This window comes from Rattus norvegicus, chromosome 13 (genome assembly GCF_021556685.1).
Source record: "Rattus norvegicus strain SHRSP/BbbUtx chromosome 13, alternate assembly SHRSP_T2T, whole genome shotgun sequence".
In the NCBI taxonomy this organism is placed as follows: domain Eukaryota; kingdom Metazoa; phylum Chordata; class Mammalia; order Rodentia; family Muridae; genus Rattus; species Rattus norvegicus.
Genome location: NC_141546.1, coordinates 96193293 through 96221060, shown reverse-complemented (window position 1 = coordinate 96221060; position 27768 = coordinate 96193293). Strand labels below are relative to the sequence as shown.

Sequence of the window (27768 nt, the reverse complement as noted above, 5' to 3'; positions counted from 1 at the left end):
AATGTAGAATTTGGTGGAATACCAAACAGGCAGATTTTTTTCTAGGATAAATCTCTTGTCCATTCCATTGCACTCCCCTTGTTTAGGAGCCCACAGAACCAGTGTTTTTGTCTTGAATCTACAGGGAGGGGGTAGGTGGATATAGTCATGTGTGATTAGTATCTTTAAAGAATGAATGAAGATTTAAATTCTGTATCTTTTTATGAGGGAGTTTGAACACAACCCTGAAGATTTCTCAGGAATAAGTCATTCCTCTGTATTTCCTTTCTGGTATATTGACTTTGAAAACCATTTCTTCCCTGTTATAGCAATCAGGCAGGAACTGAGCAAGTCGAATACTGCATAAAGAAGCAAACTAAGGAGGGACAGGACTTGAATCTGGAGAAAAACAAAAATTCCTACAAACAACTGTTAACAACCCCCAAAATTTTTAAGCTGTAAGAAGAAAATGGATACACAGTCAGGAGGGAAAACCGCCAACCTCTGGAAGCCTTCAGACACAGTGACTCTGGCGATCAGCTGTTCCCTCAGTGTGCTGCTTTTATTCTGACCTTTACCACAGGATGGAGAATTATATTTGAGTTCCCTTAGCAGTACTAAACCCGTCAGGCAAGATCACCGTGCACTGAAATATTTTCATGTCTAGATGAATCTGCACGTTTTCCATAATCCATTGCTAAAATAAAGACGAAAAAGGCTTAAGAGGTTTTTTTCAGAGGGCGCTGATGAAGAATTTAATTTAGTAAGTTCTGCTGTTGCATTGTAAACGTTTCTCTCAGGTTTGTCTTCCTATCATATTCGATATTCCGTGCATAGTTAAGACCATAAGTATGGAACAAATGGGATTGTATGTGCTTTCAAAGGGTGGTGTCTGTAAGGAAGGTCCTAAAATGTTTAGCCCACTGGAGGAATTTTAGAATGATAGGAAGCCTCTCGGGTTAGCCTTCATGCAATTTTGTAGTTTAAAACATAAAGTCCGTCCAGAAATTAAAGATTTAGATGCCTTCCTAAATTGTTACAATGCTTTACCAAATCTATGACTTCTATATAACCAACAGTGGTCAAATGTAAAACATTCTATTATAGATTTACTGTAGGTTTTCAACCTTTTTTAGACATATGCATGTGGACATTTTTATAATGTAATTACAATCACCACACAGTTAGCTTTTTTAATTACAGACAATAATGCACGTCACACTAATATGTAGTGGCCCTTTCAAGGCCTAGTCCCAGGGAAAACATTTTGTAGAATATAGGGAAGTGGGAGGAAGGGAAGGAATCATTTTTTTATTTAAAGTTAATTTCTGCACTATCCTTTTTTCTTCAATTATCTGCATGAATTATAAGAGAGATACTTTGTGACTTTAATCAGTAAACATGTTAACAAGACCAAGCACTTACATCTTTTACATCATGTCTTCAACTATTTGTATTTTAACCAACAATTTCAACGCCCTGAAACATGATTCTGATTTCACATGAATTACGTCTCACTGTGGAACTCCAACGTCTGATCCCTGAATTTGGCAGATATTGTCACTAGGTTCCCACAGTGCTGCGGTGTCTGGGTGCCTGCTCCTGGCTTTGAAGCACTCCTGACCTTTGTTGTGCTGAAGTACAAGAAATGTCAGTGGTGGCCGCAACCAGGGTCACAGAAGTCACTAGGGAGAGGGAACCTGTGAGGGTTTGGCAGTTTCCTTTTAATAAAACTAAAGTGAGGCTTAAGTGGTAGGAAGTGTCCGATGCTGTTACACCCTGAGCACGTGTGTGTGTGTGTGTGTGTGTGTGTGTGTGTGTGTGTGTGTGTGAGAGAGAGAGAGAGAGAGAGAGAGAGCGCACATGTGATAGATATGTTCCACCCCTTTATTGAAATTTATAATTGGCAAGATTAAAATAAGGGAGGGATTCTGTGTTGTAGTGTTAGCTTTTTAGAAAATCTAGGAAATCAAAGATTCTCCTGGCTCTCCATCATGGTCTATGCTTGAGTTATTAATGTGCCATATTTGCTTTGGAATCTTTGGTTATCAACTTTTACTAAAACATAGAATCCACTTTGATTTGCTTTCTAGATTTCATGTGTCTCAGCTGTAAAGCGAACCTTGATGAGAGTAGTTTTCTACATCCTGCAGTCTGCAGTTGACACCGCTGCAGAGATGTTTGAAAGAGGAGTTTTTACTGGTTTTTTATTGTTGTTAAGAGTTTCTGTTTCTGTAGAAACTTACTTCATTTTTAGATTAAAGTGTGAGGGACGAGCTGTTGTAATCCAACTCTGGCTGTTTTTCTGCCCCTTCTACATTGTCTTGCAGACATAGTAAAGGCATTAAAGATGCAGCAAGCTTGTCAGTTGTTCTCGAAAAGAGGTAGGCATCTCATTTGCTGCCGAACTTTTGATTATGCAACTACTTTGATAGTGTAAATGTGTCATATCCCTTACAGATCTGATCAAAAGTCACTTTTCTTTTTGTTGCTAAGGTTAAGTAGTCTGTAGTAGGTAGAGTACTGGTTATAAATGGTCCAAAGTGAGACAGAAAGCTAAGGTCAAATGCTAAGTCCTAAAAGAAGCTGGTTTATGCACTAAACGTTTTGTGCCTTGGTCTAATATTTAACACAATGTCTGTAAAATGACAAAAAAAGAAAAAAAAAAGAAAAACGAAAAAGAACCGCTGTTGACTCATGCTGTATCCGTACCCTCCATCGTATTGCGTTGTCCCACATGACTACACGTGCTCTGCCCTGGAGGCTTACGTGGACTCTTCTGTACATTCACTGTCACACAGCAGGAGAGTCCTGCGTGTCATTGTTAGAGATTTCAGTGACTCAAATGGGAAACACAAGCTCGAGTTACTTTCCCAGAACTGTCCCCCTGGAACCATACTGTGACGATGGGTTCTTGCTTCTGTGTGCTGAATGTCTTCAGCTGAGGACAGTTTAGGGATTCTCTCTAATGACAGGAAGGCACTGCTCTCCTCAACACTGTGATCTGACCTGCGACAATTCTACAATACACTCTGTGAATGGCTAGCAAGTCCATAGCAAACAAACTGAATGTACAAGCCTTAGCGTGGTGCTGAAATCCCTTCAGAGTAGTAACCGTGATCTCAAAGTCTGTTTAAAATCTACGAGCATCATGTGTCAATCGGAACTAAAGATGAAACACTGATGAATGTTCAATCCTCATGCTGCAGGTGTGGTTCCTGTTTAGCTTTTCAGTTCTCTGCTGTTACCACCGTAACTGTTCCATTTAAATCTCCTACACGGCGACTTCATCTGTGCGGTTAAAATAAAATTGCAGTGTATACTGTTTCCGGTTTGTGACACTACATGGTCTTCTGAAAGAATGTGTTAATTCTAAACCATGAAACAAGCACCTTATAAAGCCCAAGGCGTCACTGTTTACAGTTTACACATCACGTCACTGTTCTTTAAAGATTTCATCCAAGTCAGGAATAGTGAATGACACAACGGGGATGCATGGTGATCTCTGCCTTCTGACTGCAGGAAGTGCCATGCGTTCCTTCTGTCTTACATTCCTTCTGTCTCAGTTCAGCCTGACAGTGTCTTTTAAGTCAAGATGGTGGGAAATGGCTTACTCCATTTTTTGTTCCATAACACGGATCACATATAGTTCACCTCATTTACACAGTTCATTTTTCTTTGTGTGATTTTCATATTAAAGAATATTGCCAAGTAATTGACTTTAAATGTAGCAGTCTGTACCATCTACAGTGATCTTTTTAAATTGGCTTTATGTGTATATGCCTCAGCACGTTTGTCTATATTATAAAGTGTCGTTTTTGAGTTTATTTTCAAACTGTAATGTCATTAGAAGTACAACAATCGTGTGGGGTGTGGGTGTGTTTCTCTGTGTATGTTGTGTGTGTGTGTGTGTGTATGTATGTATGTATATAATTGTGTATATGTGTGTTTGTGTGTTTATGTGTGTACATCTCTGCATATGTGTGTATATGTCTGTGTGTATGTTTCTGTGCATGTGTATGTATGTTTGTGTGTATATATGTATGTGTGTATATCTCTGTATGCATGTGTATGTATGTCTGTGTGTATGTACATGTGTGTATGTATGTGTATATATGTGAGTGTGTGTGTGTGTGTGTGTGTGTGTAGTGTGTGTTTGTGTGCCCCCCGCCCCCTTAAGCAGACCCCAGTCTCTATCTCGGGCCTCTGCATCCTCTGTGTACTTCCTGTTCCTGGTACTGATTGGCGTTTGTAACCACTCTATTGCCCACTGATGTGAAAACAACAGCTGGTTTTTCTTTTCATTTGCCTGGCTAAAATTACTATCTCTTAACTTTTATCCATCTTTTTAGTGATGCTGAGAACTCGTGCTTTTATGGTTCAGGTCTTGCAAAGGTGAACTTCAGAACGTGTTGGCATTTCTTCTCGTTGCCATAAGAATTGTTAAGCCCTTTACGATGGTCTCTTGTCCTGTGGATGTACCTGTAAGCCGGCATCCTAGAGACAGAAACAGGAGGATTGTGGATCTGAGGTCAGGCTGGGATGCATAGAGAAACTTTGTCTAAAGCAAACCAGTAAAGTGCTGCAGGTCATACACATAATACTGACACCATGTCTCAGAGTGTAAAGGAACTCGAGTATAGAGGGACACAAATGCAGATCGTAAAGGGGGCACCTGTCCCTTTGTCATGCTAGAAAACCCACTGTTCCTAAAGACAGTCTAGTTTTCACTTCCAAACTCAAACCTGTTCCTGAGTGCGCCATTTTTTGTTTTCAATACAATTGGTATCTGATCATCTCCCCAGAGCTCTGAGAAATAGAAAAGGATCCTAAGAATTTACTGGAGTTGATACCTCTGACTTTCTGGTTAGAGCCATTTACTCCTTCATAAGTTCAGTTTTGTTTTGTTTTGTTTTTTCTTTAAGTCAAAACTTGCTGTATTTTAAAGAACCGCAGTTACTCTGGTCAGTAACTTATGTGAAGATCGCAGAGAACATGTACTTAGAGGAATTGTTTTTTGTTAAGCATACAACTGTTTGACTAAGAAGCTAAAATTAGCAATCTCTCAAGAGAAGCCATTTATTTATGCCAAATATTCTTGGGGTTGAGGGTGGGGATAGGATACAATCTTTCTGTTCCTAACATCAAAATAGGCTGTGGACTAAATCTTGTTCTCTTAGGTTTCTCGTAATGGTTTTTTGAAGTACCAAGATTCTTTTTAAAACCTCTTTGTGGATGAATAAGATGAGTATATCCCTGTAGAAACCAGTGTTCAACCTTGACGCCCATGTCCTTTGAGACAGGGCCACAAATTCAGCCAGTGAGTCTCCGGGATCCTCCTGTCTCTGTTGCCTGCTGCTGGGTGTACTGGCTTGTACCACCACACCCAGCATTTTTGCATGGGTTCTGGGATCTAACTGGTGACCTTGTGCTTGCAATGGAAGCGTGCTTCCAATTTAGCTGGCTTTCTAGGCCTGCCCCCCATTTTGTCTTAATATCTTAATGTTGGAACAGTGAAACATTGCACGTTCGAACTGTAAGATTGATGAGTTAATTAGAAGAGAAAGTAAAGTGAAACAGTGAGTTCACAGGGTTATGGGACAGGTGCCTTCTGTCAGTATTCTACTAATGAATAGTCACCTTGCAGAAGGGAAACTGGGCTTTGGGGTAAAAATGTGAGCTTGAAAGTCTTTCCAAGCGTGAACTGTGTTCATTTGTAAAGCAGCAGTCACTGAATGAAAGGGTAGAAAGTGACTTGGTCATTGTGACTTGATTAAATAGAACGTTCTACAGTCGTTGGTTGTATCTGTTGAAAGCTAAAAGTCTGGATCATGTGAGGAGGAGACGTTTGGGAAATGGTTTTCCCTTCTGCTAGAGATGCTCTGTTGTATAAACCCTGGTAGGTTTCCAGTGCTTGCTCATTAAACGTGTAGAATAAGTGAAAACTGAAGCTTGGGTTAAATGTTTGAACCAGAGATCAGTCACCGTTCCCTAGTTTCTGAAGCTTACTGGGTATTCCAATAGAGAACTTCTAGAATTTTCTGGCCTAGAATCCTAGGATTCCTGGATATAGGAGGAACTTGATTAGGGACCTAGGCAAGAACTGAGAGGTAGCAGAGTCCATGACTCACTTGAATTAGGGAACTCAAGAGTATTGCCAAGTTCACCAAACTAGGCCTTTTCTAAAACATGTACTAAGCTAAGAGAGAACAGGGCTGTCTGTGCTGATAAAATCAGAAATGTCTGTGTGCTTCATTTCTCTCAGTCTGTTTTACCTGTCCCCTTTTGATTCCAGGAAGATTTCCTTAGCAATAGATAACAGACTCCTTCAAAAGAAAAAGAAAAAAAGACAGGTGTCTAATACAGGCAGTAAATGGTGTTGTCAGTAGATATGGCTAATATGGTGTACATATTTTCTAGCTCTGGGGGCATCTCAGTTGCGGTGGGATTGCATAGTATGTATGGGGATTGGTCCCTACCACTGAAAAATCAAAATGCAGTTTTTACCAGGAGGTGAATGTAACACATGGACCGTTTTCAAGTACCTAAGAAAACAAAATTCAATCGTTAGTCAGTTCTGTCTACACAGCCTTCCTTTAAAGTTTTTCTGTTGTTTGTTTGTTGTTTTAAGATTTTTAAACTTGTTTTAGGAGAGACATACAAGACTGTCATCCCACCACCAAGTTTCACCTAGATTAACAGGCAAGTTTTGACATTTGATATTTTAACTTGTGGGATTTCCCCGAATATTTTTTGATTCTCAAATTCTGAGGTCTGTCTGTTCTGGGGGATTGTCTAACAATCTTAAAACCACAAGTCCTACCTGATGCCGAAGCCACCAGGCCTCTCTTGTGTATCAGGAGAAAAACAACCAAGCTGGCTTAGCCCTTTGGGGACCAACCTGGTACCAGCTTTGCACTTTGCCTGGGAGAACTATATCTCAGAGGAAGGTAATTGGGGGGGAAAGCAGGTTAAAATCTAGATACGATTTCTGTTTACTGCAGGGGCAGAGAACAGTTTCAGGAGTTTGTCTACTTACTCAGGACACCAAGTTCCTAACAGTGAACTTGGGCATCTATGGTTCCTGCGAGACATCTCAGATGTGTATCTGTTCTCTGTGCTCCTGCTTTACTCTAAATGTGAGTCCTGAGGCAGCCAGCCGTTGACTTGGGGCCCTGTGCCAGGTTACTCGTATATCAGGTCCCCTCTGCTTCTGACATCTAGTTGTTTCTTCACCCCCTATCCTCTAGCTATGATCAGTGTGTATTTCACCCAAGAAACAGAATTATTTTTTTTATGCATATGGGTGTTTTACCTGCATATCTTTACACCACACATGTGCCTGCTGCCTTTGGAGGTTGAAGAAGAGCATCAGATCCCCTGGAACTGGAGTCATAGACAGTAGTGAGCTGCCCTTTGTATGCTGGAGCCTCTGCAAATAAATAAAAAGTGCTGTTAGTGGCTGAGCCATTTCTCCAGCCCCCTTCTCTCTGATCTTAAAGAGCAGCTTTTCAATGTTTAAAGTTGCTAGATCATGATTGGTGAAATTCTTCTATTTATGAATAAAGAGGTAAGAGCAGATGGTCTGTCATTCTGAGATCAGGCATTGGTCGTTAGCTGTGTGCTTTCATAAGCTGAAACACTGGGGACAACTTGGTGGCTTCAGTACAAGCATGTGCGGTCAGAAAGACCCGTGTTCTCCGGGGGTTGTTTTTCAGACCTGTGCTCCAGTGAGCTAGGTAGAAAGTCCCATGTATTCTCATGCTTTGTGAGCCGTTTCTAGGCTAGCTGATTGCTGAGCTGCTGTGAGCGCTATCTTACCCTCCTCTTTGCCTAGGGAGAATGCACCTCAGCGGCGTTTGTGAATGCTTGTTTCCTGTGAGCCAGCTGTGTACTGTGTCACTAGCAGCTTGAAACTGACAAAAGGTGACAGTACACGCCCCCCTCTACCCTTTTTATTATACAAAGTACGATCCTTCCTTGCCTCCGTTTTAAACTCCAGCTTTACTGCAATTAATTGACAGGCCCCCCTCTGATACTGTTTAAGTGTTCTGATCCCTCATTTACTGTCTTTTTTTTTTTTTTTTTTTTTAAAAGGCAGGATTTCTCCGTATAGCCTTGGGTATCTTAGAACTCTGTAGACCAGGCTAGCCTGGAAGTCAGAGGTCCACCTGCCTCTGACTCCTGAGCACCGGGATTAAAGGCGTGTGCGCCACAACCACCTGCCCCGTTGCTTGCTTTTTAAGATAGGTGCCTAGATGATACGTTTGGGCATTTTGACCTACTAGTGTACTTTTTCTCAGAATCTTTCTTGGTTTGTGTGTGGACATCCATTTCTTGTTGACAAGACTTGCTTTTCCATTTCTACAGGTGTCTGTAGTCGATACAAAATATTTATATAATACATGTTTATAACAGAGGCCTGGGGTACTTTTGAGGCAACCTGTAATCTGTAGCCACCCACTGAACCTCCGGGGTCCCCATTGGAAGATAAAAGGCCGCTGCATCTGTGGTTCATCCAGAACAGAACTTCAGACAGTTGACTAAGGATTCCAGCTAGAAGCACTTCAGGGCCTGACCCATGAGAGAAGGTCCAACCCGATGCGAGCCAGCTGCTTCCTTTGTGCTTTCCGGAAAGGCTCTGGCAGTCAGAATGAATAGGCCAGTGTGTGACTTGAAAGCTGTTTTTAACATTGATTGGTTTGTCTGTTTTTCTTTTGAGAGGTTTTTCTTTGTTTTGGTTTTGAGTTTTGGTAGGTTGGTTTTGGTGGGGTTTTTTGTTTTTTTGAGCCCTTAGGAATTCAGTGATGACCCTTTCTGGCTAAAGAACCAGATTTAGGTCCTTAAATAGATTTTCCTTCTCAGACCTCAACTTGATATTACCAAAAAACACACTAGAATAGCACAGTGGGTGGGATTAGAACAGTCCGTCTTAGAGATCAGATGTATCATCGGAGCCCTTTTCTTACAGAACACTCTGAACTTTTCGTCTCATGTCCTCTTCCTTTGTGGCAGATACTGGAAATACGCACTTACGTCCTTTAGACATGCCCAGATCTGCTCTCCTTGGTAAAGGATGATAAATATTTGCAGTCTGCCAACTGGGACTTAGATACTCTAAAGTCAGGTGTGGCGGCAGCTTCACTGAGGTCAGACTTCTAGAAGTCAAGTTTTATTCTACATCACTTGCTAGCTACAGCCTTGTGTACCTTATCTCAGTGAATCTTACGGATTATAGGCCTTGCTAGAATCCAGGAGAGAGGAAACTGGCCACAACTTACTGTAGATTTCATAACTTATTGTAAGTTTTTGCCTGATTGACTGAAATAATTTTGAAAGTCTGTATAAAATACGATTTCGTCATCAAGTAACACCGTCATCCAAGCTTGGCACATGCTTTAAGAGGGGGAAACAGAAGAGAGGGCGAGAAGGCAAGATGGGTGGCTTAGTAGGATCAGGTAGCGCCAGAGCTTGGCACCAAAGTTTCTAATGATTTCACGTGGAGGACCACTTGTGATCCACCCTAGGAAGACTTGCCAGAACGTAGCGGTTTCTGCTACACAATACAGTGCCTTCCAATGATGTTATGTGTGAATTGCATGCAATCTCATGTAACCCTGGAATATAACATGTATGTGCATGATCTGTCCAGAATGTGCAAAGCTAGGATTCAGCAGAAAGGGCTGAGCCCTGTTGCTGATGGGTCAGCAAGCTGCTGGAGTTGAACTTGTGACTTAGGCTTTTAGCCTTGGATCCTGGGGTTTGCACTAAAATGATTTTGTCACCCAATCAGATCTGTCTCCCTTTTAGCTCCTTTCCTACTTTGCAGCTTTGCTGATTTTAACTGCTTCATTCTTCTGCTTCTTGGTATCTTTCTTTTGAAATAAAAAGACACAATACCTAACCCAGAGAGGTTTGTGTTTATTTTGCCAGTTCCTCTCCAGCTACCTAGTCTATCACATGAAGAAGGTTTGCGCCCTGTTTCCATAATGGTGACTCTTGAAGACACTTGGTCTTCAACTTGAAGATTGCCCACTCTTCTGTGTTCCCATCCATAGGGGAGCAAGCAACCTGTTTCTGTTTCCCAGAATGCTCCTGGGACCCCTTTAACTAACAGCGTTGATGGAAACTCAGTGATGGTGGGGTCATTAAATGGGCTCAGTGGAGAAGGCCCACGCCCCTTCTGTTGAGTAACTAAGCCTCCGCTTATTTGCAAGTCTCATTTCTAAGTAGCAGAATGTGCTAGTCAGTCTTCCAACGCTGAGGAGACCGAATACTTAAGTCAACTTAGGAGGAGAGGTTTATGTGGACTGCGGCTTCAGACCATAATCATGAGAGCCCTGTGCATCACAGCAGAGGGAAGCCTGGTCATGTCACAGTGGCCAGGCAGCAGTAAGAGCCAAAGAGGGGGACCGCCAACACCTTTGACGACACAGACCACACAACCTAACCCTCACTAGATCCTGACTCCCAAAAGTTCAGCCTCATACTTCCACAGGCCTATAACCAAGCCCTGGAGCACGCCAGAGCCAACCGGCACTGGGGAGCACCTCCTGCAGGGCACAGCATGGGGGACTAAGGGTTGACCCTCAGATTTTATACTTTCTCTCTCTGAAATATCCATCGTCTATCACAAAAGGACAAAAGTGTATACGGTATAAAATATGTGTGAGATGACTCAGTTCACAGGAAGATACTCCTCTTAAAGCCCACTATCTTTAAGAGTGAATATTCCAAGATAATACACTTGCTGTCCCATGGCTGCTCCGTAATAAGCCAAGGGAAGGCAGTCTGGTGATTGTGGGCGATTGCCCCAAGCCATGGGGCTGCTGCCCGTATTGTGATGGGTTGTGGTTTCTAGGAGTCATCCTGTCATGGTTTCTGTGATTGCAGCGTGCTAAGGGGCAGCTGCCTGGGGGTGCCTGCTGCAGACAGCCCAAGCCGTCCATCAGTACCACAGTTCTTGAGACAGCCTCACGCGCTATCCTCGGTCTTGGTGCGAATGTTAGTGCTCAGACTGTGATCTCCTAGGTCAGCGTCCCAAATGCTAACAGGTGTGTGCAGAACCAGCTCGAAGATCTCTTCTTCAGAGCTAGGTTTTAAAATCATCCTGGAGTCTGGAGAGATGGGCCTCAAATTAAGAGCGCTTGCTGCTCTTTAACCCGGGGTCGGTTCCCAACATCTATGTAGTGGCTTACAGGTGTCTGTAACTCCAGTTCCAGAGGAGCGGACCTCCGCAGTCATCATGCACACACGTGGTAGGTACACATACATGCAGGCAACACAAAGAAATGAACATCATCACTCCAGATGAGACACTGACACTGTGGTGACTGGATGGTTGTTGCTGTAAGATTCATACACATTTGAATTTGTGAAGCCAGGGAGCTCGGTTGTAACCTGAGTCTTTAATTTTCTGTAGTTCTACCGCTGAGCCTAGAACCTTTGGAACCTAACTTTGAAGGTAAGTTTCAACCTGCTGAGACAGGTGTGTCCCCACAGACAGGCCACCTAAATCCTGTAAGGAGACTTGAGAGGAGTTTTCAGCCAGAACCCCGACAAGTGGGTGAGGTTTCTTACCATCGTTTTTTGACCCTCTTATCAGTTGGAATAAAAGAGAAAACAGGCTACCCACAGCTCACTAAATGCACGTGTGACTAGCACCAAGGTCAAGAAGCATCCTTATGGGACTCTCTGTGAGCCCCCTCATATTCTATAGTTCACAGCCAGCACAGCCCCTCCTGGCTTCCCCACCACACTTAGCTGTCTCTCACGCTCGGCATAAATGGAACCGTGCCTTCTTGTGTTTGGCATCTTTCTCTCAGGCTTGTACATGAGACTCATCCATATCGCATAGTGGTGGGTAGTCCGTTCTCAGTGTGATACCGTAGTTCCCAGCTTGGGGCTATTACGAGCAGTGCCACTATGAATCTTCCAGCATGTGTGTGGAACAGATGGGTGCCTTTCTTCTGGGTTTGTATCTAGGAATAGCCGTGGTGGGCCACTACAGTTGCCGTGTCGGTTCAGCAGGCACCTCTTCTGTGTACACACTGTGGCAGTAGCCACCTGGAGAGATATCAGAGGGGACGGTGAGCCTCCCGTTGTGTGCCTGGCATCAGTCCAGCAATCATCCAGAGATCCAAACCTGAACGTACCACTAACTGCCGAATCCTTTGTTTTCCCAGAGTGTAAAATGAGAGCCTCCTTCCCCCACTTACCAAGACTTTCACTCATGACTGCATGTATTGGAAGGAATACCTTACAAGAGAGGACTCCCTGCCCCCTGTGAAGATGTTTATATTGGATTCATTTTTAAATGGATTTCGAATTTTAAGTTGTCACTTAACAGCATGCAAGACTATGGAGTAGTTTCTCCTTTCTGATGGGTAGACTCCATGAAGTTCCCACCCAGCAAAGAGATGAGGTATTTACTCAATACGGAAAGGTATTCTGTGACAGTGATCCTCAACCTTCCTAAGCTAGAAGCTTTTAATACAAGCCTTCATGTTGTGGTGACCCCCAGCCATAACGTTATTTTCATTGCTCCTTTTTTTTTTCTTTTCTTTTTTTTTTTTTTTTTTTGGAGCTGGGGACCGAACTCAGGGCCTTGCGCTTGCTAGGCAAGCACTCTACCACTGAGCTAAATCCCCACCCCCACCCCTTTCTTTTTTTTTAATGTATATGAGTACACTGTAGCTGTCTCCAGAGACACCAGAAGAGGGCATCAGATCCCATTACAGATGGTTGTGAGCCACCTTGTGGTTGCTGGGAATTGAACTCAGGACCTCTGGAAGAGCAATCAGTGCTCTTAACCACTGAGCCATCTCTCCGGCTGCTCATTGCTACTTAACTGTAATTTTGCTACGATTACGAATCGTAATGTAGCATCATCTGTGTTTTCTGATGGTCTTAGGTGATCCCTGTGAAAGGGTCATTCTACCTCAGAGAGGTCACAATTCTAAAAGAGCCACTATTCTAGAAGTTCTTGGTTCAGGGAGGTGATTCCACCCTTCATAATAGTCCAAGGAAGCACAAAGGGGAAGATTAATCTGTGGTGGTGTGGAGTGACAGGTTTTGACAGAATGGAAATTATACATACATACATACATACATACATACATACATACATACATACATACATCACACACAAATGAGAAAAAATCCCCAGTCCACCCTCCAGTGTTGTATTTTGACATCTGACGTGGATTTGAGCAGCTAAGGGACTGAAAGGGAGATGCCTGCCCCCTTGAAACCTTTGTCCTTACTGAGTACCATCCCACCATCCTTCGTGCAGCTTGACACTGGGCACAAAGGCTAAAAATTAGCCACTTGACTCACCTCCGTGTTAGGAAGAGGCCAGGAGGGGGCAAATGCAGTGGAATCACCTTTGGACTGTGCATTGGCTAAGGTGAGGTGAGTGTGGGAGCCACACTACGGGCTCAAGAGTCAAGAGAATCATCTGCTGTAGCCGTAACACTGAGGAGGCCTCAGCAGGGTCCAGCCTTCACCTGGGCCCCACCCCCCAGCACGTTGGGCAAAGGAAGATCTAAGGTGGAGCTGGGCCCGCTACATTGGTAAACAATCGAACAAGCCTGAAGAGAGCCCCATGGATGGCCTCTTCCGTGTTAAACCCGGTGCACTGCTGGTTCTCTGTGTCAACCTGACACAAGCTGGAGAAGGGAGTCTCAGTGGAGGAAATGCCTCCATGAGACCCAGCTGTAAGGCATTTTCTCAATTAGTGATCAAGGAGGAGGACCCAGCCCATTGTGGGTGGTGCCATCCCTGGGCTGGTGGTCTTGGGTTCTAAAGAAAGCAAGCTGAGCAAGCCAGGGGGAGCAAGTCAGTAAGTAACATCCCTCCATGGCTTCTGCATCAGCTCCTGCTTCCTGCCCTGTGTGAGTTCCAGTCCTGACTTCCTTTGGTGATGAACAGCAGTGTGGAAGTGTAAGCTGAATAAACCCTTTCCTCCCCAACTTGCTTCTTGGTCATGTTTGTGCAGGAGCAGGATCCCTGACTAAGAGACCTGGTTACACACAAGAACCTTAACACTCTGAGGAAAGAATTATGTTCATGGGTCAAGGGCTCCTTGTCATTTTTCATCTCTTTGCCTAAAGTTGTAAAATATTGAGTGGGAAACCAGAGCCTTTATGGTTGCCTTGGGAAAGTAGTCCCTGGGCAGGAGTGATGGCTCGGGGTTTAAGAACATTTTTCGTTCTTGTCAGGGATCAGAGAGTCAACATTAGCCACCCACGCCCATCTATAACTCCAGTTCCAGGGAGTTACGAATAGGCACAACAAACACGCAGGTAAGGCATTCGCACCATGACGGACATTCCTGGTTGTCAACTTGACTGCATCTGGAATTAACTAAAACCCAAATGCCTGGGCACACCTCTGAGAGACTTTTGTCTTAATTCATTTGAAGTGGGAAGACCTACTTCTAGTCCAGATCTTTGAGGTGGGAAGATCCACCTTTAATCTGAAACACACCTGCTGGCAGCCTAGATAACAGACGTAGAAGAAAGATGCCCACCCCCGCCCGCCTGCTTGCTCTCAATCTTGCTAGCAAGTTCATTCCTTCACTGGCATTAGAGCCTATTTTGGAATTCTGGTGACTGCTGAAGATCACAAGACACCCACCCTCATGAACTAAACTATGGTATTCTTGGGCCGTCGTCTCACAGGCAGTCATTGATGGATTAGCTGGAACACAGTCTGTAAGCCATTCTAATAAAACCCTCTGTGTGTGTGTGTGTGTGTGTGTGTAGAGATTCATTCTGTAAGTTGTTACTCTAGAGAACAATACATACAATACATTAACATTGAAATGCCCCACCAGAATTATAACCCTTGAGGCCTACCTTACCGTGATCCACTTCTTCTGGTAAGGCTCCACCTCCCGAAGGTTCCACAACTTCTCAAAAACAACCAGTACTAACTGGGGGCCAAGGGTCGAGACCCATGAGCCTCTGGGCACAGTCTGTACTCAAACTGTAAAACCTACCAAGTAAGCCATAGTGCCAGTGTCTGTAAAGGGCCTGGTGCGATCCATCCAGAAGCAGATGGGGAAACGTGGATATCCTAGAAACAACAAACAGGTCCAGGTCCATCACAGGAATCTGGGTGAGCTGAGTTCCAAGAATGGGCAGGTAAACGTTAAGAAGCCAGGGTTGTTCTACAGGGAGTAACAGCGTATGGTCGGGGAGGTGGGGGGACGAGTATGAGAGAACAGGCTACTGTGAAATTAGTGCTGAGAGCCAGGGGTAGGGTGGGGTGGCTGTCTTCTTACATCCTGTGAAGGCCTTTTTCCCTGAGACTGCAGGCCCAAGTTTAAGCCCCTCATTCCTCCTTCTTAAGATCTGCCTTCACTGCCTTCCACATATACCCAAGGTGTCTCAAGTTCAATACGGCCCCGCCACCTTCTTCACTGTCACCCTCAGGCTCCATTTCTTGGCATCTCTTGGGTTTTCCTCGCCTGCCCAGAGTTAAGCAAGCTATGGCTCTGTGTCTAAAGGATTCTCATGATGAGCCCACCCTATCCTGTCCTCTTACCCCCAAGTCCCACAGTCTCCTTCCCTCCTCTTACAGTAGCCAAAGCACTGTATGATCAAAACGTCCCTGTCTGTTGAAAGCCTTTTGAGGCTCCGGGAGGCTCAGATGCAAGTCTGAACTCCTCACTCGCTCATCATCCTAGCAGCTGCAGGAGATAAAGACCCCATGATGCCTGGACTACCTGTTCCCTCCTCACCTCCACCCCTTCCTCTGCTGCCATGATCCTGATTTGCTCAGGTCTCAAGTGAATACCTCTCTGATCTCAAAAATGTAGGTCCAGACTTGCTCTAGGGGCACTCGTGGCTCTTTCTGGACAATGCAATGAAAAGGGACATGTTTTGGGAACGTTTGACAAAGACTTTTTCCTCCAACATAAGAGGAAGATCAATGCGGAAAAGCACTTTGCCCATCCCTCTTCATTCCTCTTCCTTCAATGAGATGTATTTAATGCTCAGAGCCGCTGCAGCTTGCAATAGGAGGTGAAAGTTAGAGACCCCGACTTGACATTACCAGACTGGCTAGCAACCGGCTTCCTCGGCACTTAAAGACAACCAAAGTACTATTGTTTAGGCCACCCCTAGGCAAAGGACTCCTGTAGGAATCCCTAACGAAGGGAGAGTGGGAGGCAAGAAAAAGTGGATTTTATAGAGGCACCTGTGGGTCCAGGTGCAGTGCATTCCCGGAAGTGCTCCTGGAGGGCGTGGCGCAACCAGAAAAAGGGCCAGTCTCCTGTGGTGAGACTTGGGGGCCAAGTTCTGTTCTGCCGCAGCCACTTTGACAAGGCTCTTCATCCCCAGGGACACACTTGCTCAAATGGTTTGGTCACTCCATAATCCAGTCAACCTGACTCTCAATTAACCATCACAGGTACGTGATTTTCCCCGCTAGCTTCCAAGGACCTTGAGAGCTCCTTTGAACGAGGCTTTTTCAGTACCTACAGCTGGATTAAATGCTGAGTCTCAGTTTTCTTCTGCCTCTTTCTAACCAGAACGAGGCTTGTCCCCATCTCATTCCTGGAGGAAAGCAGAGATATCCTGTTTGTTTAGCACCCCAGGAAGCCATTCCCACCTTCCCCATCTGTTCTGACTTTCGTGCTTGGTGAGCTGCACTAAGAGCAATTGTCGGGTCTGGGCTAGGCTAGCTTGGGAGTCAGGACACAGTGCTAGGATGGACCAAGGCAGGCAGCGAAAGTGATAGGGAGAAACCACTGTTCCTCTGCTTGTCCCTCTCATTGTCTCTAAGATTGGCGTCATCCTGCTGGCCCGGTCTATCCAAGCTACAGTGCTCGGGAGCCTCCCGGCGGTAGCGCTAGGCAGCGCGTCTCCTGGCGGCTAGGCAGCGCCCTCTGCTGGCTGCCGTCTGTCCCTACTCTTCTCACACTTGGGACCCGAGTCATGAGGAGCTGAATCAAGGTCTGACCTACAAGGCAGACAAATAAGACACTTGGGCTGCTGCATCTGCGTTAAGGTTGGGAATTACAAATGACCTATGCAGAGATGCCCTGACTGCTGCTCCAGTCATGTGTGAGCACCCCTAGGATCCGGCTTTTGGAAGAGCAACCAGCACATAGCCTTGTATGTTGATGGGTGGACATGGGCTCCGAACCCAAGGACTGCTAGGGAGAGAATGAGAATTTAAAGCTGGAAAAAGTATGCGGGGAATATGAAGGAGGATTGCATACACTGTTGTCGCTGTGATGAAAGGGTCCCTTAGTGCTCCGGATTCTAGATGGACCCTCCAGGCAGGCCAACTTCTACAGTCCAGAATGTTCTACTGGTCAAGACTATGCTGGGAATGTAAAGGCTAGAGCGGCCGGTAGGGTCCAGGCAGAAGTCCTCTGTATATGCCTGTGGTTTGGGGTAGAAGAGAGGTCTCAGGGCCAGGAGCGTGGCTAGCCACTGAGCACTGGGAGAGGCACGCCAGAAACAGAAAGTAGGAAGATTCCCTGAGAGGTGGAAACAGGCATCTGGGAGCAGAAGACAGCCAAGGGCGGATCCTGAGCATTAGTGAGCAACACCCGTGGAGGCTAGGGAGACACAGTAGTGTGTCAAGGGCACTGCAGAACTGAAGTGTGGATCTGTAACCCACCATGGTAGCCTTCAGAGGAACCAATCAAGATGGAGGTGCCCTCACTGGCCACTAGCCGCGCAGGCGCCTTTGGTCCTTCCCAGCATACACCGCGTAGTGGAATATGCTGAATTGCCAAAGTCTGTCTGCCTACAGCATTCACGAAGACCAAAGGGAGCCAGCAGCCAGAGGACCATGGACCATGCATTATCTTTGCACCTGGACAGGTATCTCCCCTCTGGCAGGTTCATGGTGGAGCTGGGCCCAGAGACCATCTCACAGCCCACTGCTCAGAGCTTCCTCTTCCGGTCCACCAGCTAGCAATAGCCTAACACGGTGGGCTCTGAGGGAGAAGGACATGTCCATGTCCTCTAGATTGGCTCTCCCAGTAACCGTTGAGGACGGAGGGGACCTGTATCCCTAGTTGACAAGTTGGTTTATGTGTAGTCCCAGCTCTTGTGGCTCATGGCTGTGGATGGCTTAAGTGGAGGCTTCCATGCTCAGGGAGCTACATGCAACTTGGGTGGACTCCCGGGCAACGCTTAGAGTGAAAGTGACCAGGCAGAAGAGCCATTGACTTCCCCAGATGCCACTGTCAGCCCTGGGCCTCCAGCTCCGCCTTGGGCCCAACAAGTCGCTTACTTAAGGGCTATCAGACCCTTCTGTCACTGTCCGGCTTTGCCCATTCCCCTAGACACCAGAGGAATTCAACAGTAAACGCTGACCCCAGACTTAGCAAAGGGCTGGGACAGGAGGCAGGAGACATTTGTTCTGCTTCCTCTGGCTCTAGTGTCCACCTTGCCCAGAAAGAGCTCAGTCACAGGACTGTGATGGAGACTTTTTTGCCCTCCAAGTATCCTGCTTGTTCAGGGTTGACCTGGTCACGTATCACCTCCCTGTCAGTCTGCTATGGATCTGAGTGGAGTCCACACAAGAGTGCTGTCGGCTCCAGCCTTCTTGTCTTTTGTTTTGACACCAGGACACATTGGACGATCTGTCCAAAAACCAGCTGGGTATACCTATAGTCCCACTAATAGAGCGTTTTCCTAGCACATTAGAAACTCTGGGTTCGGGGTTGGGGATTTGGCTCAGTGGTAGAGCGCTTGCCTAGGAAGCGCAAGGTCCTAGGTTCAGTCCCCAGCCCCGAAAAAAAAGAAAAAAAAAAAAAAAAAAAAAGAAACTCTGGGTTTGATCCCAAGTTACAAGAAGACAGGACGAGGTGAAGCACGCCTTTAAACCTAGCCCTCTGGAAGTGGACGAAGGAAGACCAGAAGTTCGTCTTTGACTTCAGTGAGTTTAAGGCAGACTGTCTATAGATAATAAATAATAAGGTGTAAGCAGACCAAGCCTGCCACGTGACTCTTGCTATGGACCTGACTGGGGTCCGTGCAAGTTTGCTCCAGCTTCTGGGAGCACTGACCTCTGGGTAGGACTGAGGAGTGTGGGGGAGCCTAGGAGCCTGGGGCAGGTGGCAGCAGCTGTTTCCTGTTCACACGGGTGCCTTCCACCCTGCCTAATACTGAGAAGGGTTCTCCTCCAGTGAAGACCTCTCCCTTCTCACATATCTCACAGGATCAAGAGCATCCAAGTGGGTCACCCAAGGGCGTTCAGCAGAGCCTCTCTGCTCCAGTGCCCAGAGCTCCTGATGTCTAGCCTGGGTGTTGAGAATGGCAGATCAAAGTGTCCCCCACCTCCCCTGAGTAAATTAATTCCAAGCCTGCGGGATGATCTTTTGCTGGAACTAGGATCCTTTCTTTGATCTTAGGAGGCCTGGGTGTCTGGTGATCTGTTGTGTGCTGATTGCTGGGCCAGGGAGAGAGACAGAGTGGTCTTCTACTTTGTTTGCTTTGCTTTGGTTATTTTGTTTTGTTTTGTTGTTGTTTTTTTGGTTTGGGTTTGGGTATTTTGGAGACAGGGGTTCACTATGTAGCCTTGGCTGGCTGGACTGGAACTCACTTTGTAGCCCAGGCTATCTTCAAACTCATAGATAGCCGCCTGCCTCTGCCTCCTGAGTGCTGGAATTACAGGTGTACACCACCACATCTGCCCCTTCTTTTATTTGGGGTATGTGTATGAGAGGGAAGGGGAGAGGGAAAGAGAAAGAGAGCATCCGAGGTCAGAAAAGGGCGTCAGACTCCCCTGGAGCTAGAGTTACAAGCTGCTCAGTGTGGGTACCGAGAACAGAACCCTGGTCCTCTGCGAGAACAGCGTGTTCTTAACCACCTTCAGCTCCCGATGCTCCTTCTACGGTGACGCATAGCCTAGTTGACCTGAGAGCACAGACAGACACTGGAAGCCAGAGAGCCCCCTTCCCACTCATTATGTGTCTGCGAGTCCTCTCTCCACTGCCTGCTCTGTGTTCCTTGTCTTCAGCCAGACTATCTGACAATCCCATGGCTACCACGGAACGTTTACATCCAGGGGCCAAATGTCCCCACACAGCTGTTAGGAAAACAGCCTCTGTAGTCTATCCTATGTGGCTGGGGTCCCCCATAGTCTGTTGCTTAGAAGAGTCAAAGGGTCCATGAAGTACAGAGTAACTGGACGCTTTGTCCCAGAGTCCTTCTCGGTTGGGAATGTGTAGCCATCATCACTGGGTAAGCAGAGGAAACCAGGAAGGAGAAGGCAGAGCCAGCTCCAGGCTCCAAGCCCAAGTATCGCTGTGAGGTTCCTAGGACTGCTATGACACAGTACCACTGGCTGGAGGAAGAGGACATGGTCCCAGAGTCCATGGGATCAACGGGGTTGTTTCCCTCTGAGGCACCTCCTTGGCTTATATCTGTCTATCTTCTTGCCACACTTCCGTACGGCCTTCCCTCTGTATGTGTGCATCCAAACTGCTCCTTTTTAAAAGAAAAGTTATTTCCTTTTGAAATATATTTTATATTTATTATCATTTATTATTCTATTTAATTATAAATAATATATTATTTATTTTATTTATCTTTATTTTATGTATATGAGTATATTAGTTACTTTCCTATTTCCTATTACAGGGCAACTTATAGAAGGAAGGGTTTATTTAGGGCCTGCAGCTTCAGGGGATCAGAGCCCATGACAGCAGAGGGGAGGGAGAAGTGGCAGACAGCGGTTGCTGCAGCTGAGGGCCCATAATCTTGAACTATAAACAGAGAAAGCACAGAGAGCACTTGAAATGGTTTTGAGTCTTTTGAAATCAAGCAACCTACCTTCTCCAGTGTTCAAGTGCCCGAGACTTACAGGTATTTCTTGCTCAAACCACCACAGTGAGTGTTTGCTTGTATGTATGTCTGTGTAGCATGTGCGTGCAGGGCCCAAAGAGGGCTAAAGAAGCCATCAGATTTCCTGGAACTGAAGTTACAGATAGTTGTGAACTCTCATGTGGGTGCTGGGAACTGAACCAGAGTCCTCTGTAAGAGCAGAAGGAGCTCTGAACCACTGAGCCGCCTCTCCAGCCTCACGAATTGCTCTTTACAAAGCACAACTCATATTGGTGTCTCCTTCAGTCTATCTAAAAGGGCGGTTCTCAACCTGTGGGCTGTAGCCCCCCCCCCCCCGCCCCCTTTGGCAAACCCCTATCTCCAAAAACATATACTTACAATGGAAGTAGCAAATTTACAGTTAGAAAGAAGCGGCGAGGATAATTTTATGGGTGGGGTCACTACAAACGAGGAACTGAAAAAAGTGTGACCCTTTTTAACCGCATTGGGAAGAGTGAGAACCGCTGGTCTAGACAAACCCAATCCACTGATTACCGCACGTCTCAGGTCCTGTGATTAGGACTTCTGCATAGGAACTGATGGGAAACAGTTCAACCTTGAGTACGTCCCAAGTCCAGATTGCTGTGGTCACTGGGGTATTCCATAAGAACAGTCTAGAATAGCTGTAATTTCAAATGAGTTAATTTCTAAGTAGAAAGGAAGCAAAAGTGCAACAACGACAACAACAACAAAAACCTAGCAAGTGGTAGGAGTTAAAACCCGATCAAACTGGGCACTTACGCCATCTAGCAAAGGTGCCCGGGGACGTCCTGCTGAAATAGTCGTGTTAGAGTTCCGGATTCGATTTGCAGTCCCCGATTGGTAGTTCCGGTTGGCAGTTCCTGATTGGCAGTCCCTGATTGACAGTTCCCGATTGGCAGTCCCTGATTGGCAGTTCCTAATCGGCGGTCCCTGATTGGCAGTTCCTGGATGAGCTTCGGGCTCTGTGTTCCCAATGTGGCCATTTTCATGAGACGAGTGATAGAAACTAGAGTTGGAAATACTCTTTCCCTCTGGAGGTTCTCAAGGAAGCAAATGCTTTTTTTAATTTCTGTAGCTGATTGCTATTTTCTTTCTCCCTGCTACAGAGTTAGGACAGGAGGTGCTGCTGAAGCCCTGTTTACGGCCTTGTAGACTCCAGTTAAAATCTGCCTGCTTTTAAGGGTCACGGTGCCAAAAGTCCCACTAGCATAGGGTTGCCAGAAATAGCAACTAACGATGCAGAAGAAGCTGGATGGGTGGGGCATGTGTAATTCCAACTATCCAGGAAGCTGAGGCTTGAGAGGGTCATCTGAGCCCAGGATTTGAGGCTAGCCTAGGCAAGATGACAAGACTTCGTCAAAGCAAATGTACGTGGGCTAGAAGATGACTCTGCAGAACAGAGCTCCTGTACCCATGCATGGGGACCCAGGTTTGGTTCCCAGCACTCCCACAGTAGCTTGCAAAAGCCCGTAACTCCAGCTCCGGGGTTTCCCTTGCTTTCTCCTGTTTTCCACAGGTACCAGGCACACATGTAGTGGACAGACCTACATCTAAGCAAAGCATCCATGCACATAAAGTAAGAATAAGTATATCTTATTTAGCCTATTAAAAAGTTAGTGGTTTGTGCTGGAGAGATGGCCCAGTGGTTAAGGGCACTGACTGCTCTTTTAGAGGTCCTGAGCTCAATTCCCAGCAACCACATGGTGGCTCACAACCATCTGTAATGAGATCTGATGCCCTCTTCTGGTGTGTCTGGAGACAGCTACAGTGTACTCACATACATAAAATAAATAAATCTTTAAAAACAAGTAAGTGGTTAATTAGAAATTCCATTTGGACTGTGGGTGTAGATCAATAGGAAACCCTGTAGGTGTCTAGTGTGTGTGAAGTCCTGAGTCCACTTCCTGCCACCAAAAATTAAAACCAAGAGAAAAAAAAAAAACCCATTACCCAGACGCTCAATTACATTGAAATTTCAGGTTGACAGAAAATAATTTTAGAGTAAAAATGATTTTATCGCAAATATCGTGTGACATACACCTATGCCCAAAAAATGACTTGTGCATTTGTTGAGAAGCGGCCAAGCAGCTTGGGTGAGGACTTTCTGTTGAGGGAGCGGCAGGTGTGCCTGTGTGCCTGGGGTGTTTCTGAAGCCAATGACAGATGGAAATGACCGCAGCTCTCCAGCTCTGGGGAACAGACACCAGATTTGAGCCCTGCATGCTGAGGTGTTTGTCTACTGTCTGCGGCTTCTGTGCAGGCAGCAGTGAATGTCAGACTGCCTTGGGCAGGCCTAAGTAGGAGCCACCATGGAGACAGTGAGTGATCTCCCCAGGGCCTGGGACCAGGCTTCCCCACATTGGCAGAACACAGTGGCAGACCCCTAGGCCAGCCTGTTTCCTCAAGGCTGCCGTGGAGTTGAAATGAAGAAATTAAAAAAAAAAAAAAGGTGTCATGTAAATTGTGACATGCCCAAGACCCCAGGACCACCTCTTCCTCTTCCTCCTCGTCATCTTCCTTCTCTTCCTCTTCTTCCTCCTCATCCTTCTCTTCTTCCTCCTCCTCCGTTTTGGTTGTTCTGAGATAGGCTCTCGCTGTGTAGCTCTGGCTGTCCTGCAACTTAGACTGGACTGGCCTGGAACTCACAGAGATCCACCTGCCTCTGCCTCCCAAGGGCTGGGATTAAAGGTGTGTGCCACCATGGTGGATTTAGGACCTCCATGCGGGACCTGGGTAGGGCTTGGAGTAAGACCCCCTGTCTTGAGGCTCTTCTGTCAGGGTCTGACGAGTGCTAAATGAGCAGTCTACCATCGAGCTATAGCCCCTCTTGGGGGACTCCTCTCCCTCTCCTGTCAGTCAAGAGGGTCTCTTGCAGGAGGAGCAGCTGTGTAACACTGAACTGGGAACACCAGTTGGACATTGTTTCCCACATCAGGTTAAACCTAACAGCAGCCTGCACTTCCCTGGGGAGGACCGTCCACCTACTGTTCTGTTTCTTCTCAGGGATCCCTCCCACTCAGAGCTTACTTAGGAACTCCTGAGCTCAGAGGAACACGGGCTGCCACATTGACCTCAGGCTATGCCCAATGATTCCCTCACTGTTCTCCAGCCCTGGGGATCTGTGGGCCTCGGCAGAGCCCAGGTCATTGTCCAGAGGGCCGTGTGACACTGCATCCAGAAGCAGGCATTACTTAAACAACCCAGCAGAGAAAGCTTTCTCTTGTTGGGCCACAGGCAACCCCACGGATGGTTTTTACATCCTTCGAAGAGGCTGTTCTTTCCTGCCTGGAGGCTCTCAAAGCACAAAGGATCCCTTCATCTTCTCATCCCCCCTCTCCCTCCCGCTCCCCTTCCTACTCCCGCTCCCCCTCCCCACCACACAACTTGGCTTAGAAAGGCAAAGATGAGCTTTTTATCCTCAGGGTTTGGGGAAGAGGTTACTTCGCTCTCTGCTCTCTCGTGCTCTGGCCTCCAGGCACATAACGGACTAGTGTCAAAGAAGGTGCATGGGTCAGGAAAATGGTGTTTGCCTGATGATTTGCAGTCCAAAACCAGGTGGCACTCAAGGCCCACCCTGGAACCTGCCATAGCTCTTTCAGGCCTAGGCCAGAGGAACACTGCCACATCCTGTTTCCTGTCCCACTCAAATTGCGTCTCACTTCCCTCCCACTTGGGCTCTCAGTCAGAGTGCTGTCAAATACCCAGCGTACCCAGGGCTGGCTGGCAGGCTGGCGTAGTGCCGGGTGTATGTTGGTCTGCGACTTATTTCTCAAAGTCAAAGCCAGGGCTTCATGCCAACCCCTTGCAGACTGGCCGGTACAGCATGGCGGTTCTTCCGGAATTCCCTTGCAGAACCAGCACCTGAGATGACCCTAGATGGTGCATCCTCTGGGATCACCCTCCCCCACCAAGAAGCTGACCCACTTTTCTCTTTCCCCATCCATCTCTGCACTGAACACTAGGAGCCTTCACTCAGGGAGCAAAAGTCCATCTGTGCCTCTGGTCTCTTCCTCAGAGGCTTTAGGCCTTTCCTAACAGAGTAAGAGTTATGAGACAGAAGTTTCCCGCCAACTTTGGGTCCTAAGAGAGTGTCCTAGTGAGGTCAGCCAGTAGGGCCGGGTTCCAAATCCCCCAGGGGCCTCTGCAAGAAAGGGTAGATCCCTTTCAGGCCCCACCCCTACCCCACTGGTGCCATGCCTATTCTGCAGCTGACCACATGGTGGCGCTGTGACAGAGCTTCTGCATGCAGGCCTCATCCCATCTGTGGCTGTGGCAGCTCTTAGCACCTTCCGCTTTGTCCCCATTCCCTTGGCTGAGGTCCTAGGGTGCTCAGTGGCCTGGTGGCTGGGGAGTTCTTTCGCAGAGTCCTCCAGGCAGTGAGGGCTGGGTGAGGGACGTAGATTGCGTCTATTCCAGGCTTTGGGATGCTTGTTACCTGTTCTGGGAGCCGCAGGGCGCCCGCACGGTGACCTGAACTGGCTGTGGGTACAGGGAGAGCACAGAGTAACCCAGGTGCCTGCCAGAATTTACCAGGGCATCTTCTCCCAGAGAGGAGGATGGGAGCTATTCTTTAGGGCAGGGCTTACATTTTTTCTTTTCGCCGCCTCCTGTATGCGACCCTAGCTATATGGAGACAAAAACAGAGAAGCAATTACATTTAGAGGTAATAGCTCACAAAGAAAATTTAAAAGCAGTTCTTACACATACATATAATTACAGCATTTATTAAAGATGAGAGCAAATTTGTAGAGATGAGATGGGTATGATTGATTATATTTACATAGGGAATACGACATTAGCTACGTATTTCATACCATAGAACATGGAATATCTTCAGTATTTTTCACAGGCGGTGTAAATTCAAAATAGCAGAAATGTGTTTAGAGCCATTTCAGAAATTGTTGGGAATTCTGTGTTAGTCTCAAAACCACGATTTAATGATCTTTTTAAAAATGAAATTCAAGTCAGCAGCTCAAACAGCACGTTTTAAAATCAAATATGCTTACATCATACAACCCAAAGACACATTCATGTGACGTGTCAAGGGCTGTCATCAGGGAAATGTTGAAGGCATTTGTTTTCCATAATTAAACCTCGATGTTTTGGTAAGAACAGAGGACTTTGTATGTACAGTAAAAACACTGTCTCAGATCTGAGCTGAGGGGCTCAGGCAGCATTCGCTGGTGATGTGTGGCACCAGGTCATGCACAGTGCACAGCACACACATGTGTTCGGAATCAAGTCTGCAGGGAAGTCATACTCTGCAACACAGTTGATCACGGACAGAAGTGCTGGGGAGTCACTGCATCTTTTTTTTTCTCCCCCCGCCCCCCGGAGCTGGGGACCGAACCCAGGGCCTTGCGATTGCTAGGCAAGCGCTCTACCACTGAGCTAAATCCCCAACCCCAAGTCACTGCATCTTTAATTCTGATGTAGCATTTGCTCTGTCCCATAAAGTTGTAATCACAATTGGAGAAGGTGGGCTGTGTGTGTGTGTGTGTGTGTGTGTGTGTGTGTGTGTGTGTGTGGTGTGTATGGTGTGTCTTATGTGGGTGGTATGTGTTACTTATATGGATGTATGTGGATGTGTGTGTGGATGTATGTATGTGTGGGTATGTGGATGTGTGTGTGTGAGAGTGTATGTGTGTGTGGTGTGTGTTATGTGTATGGATGTGTGTGGATGTGGATGTGGATGTGGTGTGTGTGTTATGTGTGTGTGTTTTGGTGTGTTGTGTGTATATGTGTTTGTGTTGTGTGTTTGTGTTTGTGTGTGTGTGTGTGTGTACTTTTTTTAATCCACATTTGGGCTCTCAGTGTTTTGTGCTGTCAGTAAAGCTCACCATCTTCCAGGTGACCTCGAAATCCTAATGGACCACATGGGCCTCAAATGGCTTTCTCCTGCCCACTTCCTGCCCTCCAGATCCCAAGCACAGATCAGACCTGAAAGGAAGAAGAAGAAAAGGAGAAAACTAAAGGGAAATGAGGAGAAGCGGCCCCTCCCCCTCAAATCTGATGTACCTTTCCTGCTGAGAGCCAAGAAACTCAACACACTGAGAAGCCAAAGTCCCCACAGAGACTCCGTGTCTTTCCCCACAGACAACTCAAACCAAAGCATCCCAGGGACAGATGAATGCTCTCTGAGACCCAGCACGTTTACAACTGAGTGAGAATGGGGACATCCCTGCTCTTAGGTATGCCTGAGAAGTTTTTATTGTGGATATGAGGAAGAGTACAGTCTGAGACACCTGGAAGCTCTGGTGGTTCCAATAAAGGGAGAAGAGGCAGTAGATGAGATGTGGCACGGGGGCCATGAGAGGAGGGGGAGGGGAGAGGGAGAGGGAGAGGGAGAAGGAGAGGGAGAGGAGATAGAGAGAAAGGGAGAGTGGGCAAACAGACCAAGAGAAGAACCAAGAGAGCGCATGGCCAAAATAGCTGGGTTTTCTAGGAAAGAGAAGGAGAGGTTTAGGATAGTGGGCAGGGGTAGGAGGAGCAGGGCTCCTTACCAGGTACTTGTACCACTGGAGGAGCCTGGTGGTCAGCGGTTGCTTTTTTTTTTTTTGTAATTGATTCTTTGTGTCACCTCATGCATTTCAGTTCTGCTCATTAAACCATCCCCTCATATCTGCCTTTGGCCCCTGCAAACTGCCCCCCCCCCCAAAAATAAAACACATACACAACAACAACAACAAAACAGAAAACATCTCATCGTGGAAGCCATAGTGTGTCACAGTGTGTCCCACAGTGTATCCCTCTGTCCACACTATTTCATTTGCAAATGTTTGAGATCTCTGGCTTCTGTGGCACCATCAGTACTGGATGCTCACCGGGACTCCTCTTATCCTGTTGTTGCCCTGTGTCCTGGAGACCCTGCAGCTTTGGATCAGCAGGACCAGCCCTTTCACAGTTTCCCCAACTGTTTGCAGGTGATGGAGATTTGGGGGCGGGGCAA

The 27768-nt window shown here is 46.6% G+C and overlaps 1 protein-coding gene and 1 long non-coding RNA gene across 20 annotated transcripts in view; both read left to right on the top strand.

Annotated features, from left to right (window-relative positions):
• Positions 1-9887, top strand: part of Enah (ENAH, actin regulator) — a 120396-nt gene extending 110509 nt beyond the window's left edge. For 10 of the 19 annotated variants that reach the window (XM_087581281.1, XM_087581277.1, XM_087581272.1 and 7 more), the window contains one exon: positions 309-3306. In XM_087581281.1, coding sequence (XP_087437407.1) covers positions 309-346 — 38 coding nt within the window. In that variant the 3' untranslated portion in view covers positions 347-3306. 19 annotated transcript variants of the gene reach the window in all.
• Positions 9888-16221: 6334 nt separating this feature from the next.
• LOC148001847 (uncharacterized) lies at positions 16222-27214 on the top strand. Its single transcript, XR_015636230.1, has 2 exons — positions 16222-16398; positions 26670-27214. It is a non-coding gene; the product is annotated as an uncharacterized LOC148001847 (long non-coding RNA).
• Positions 27215-27768: the final 554 nt, after the last annotated feature.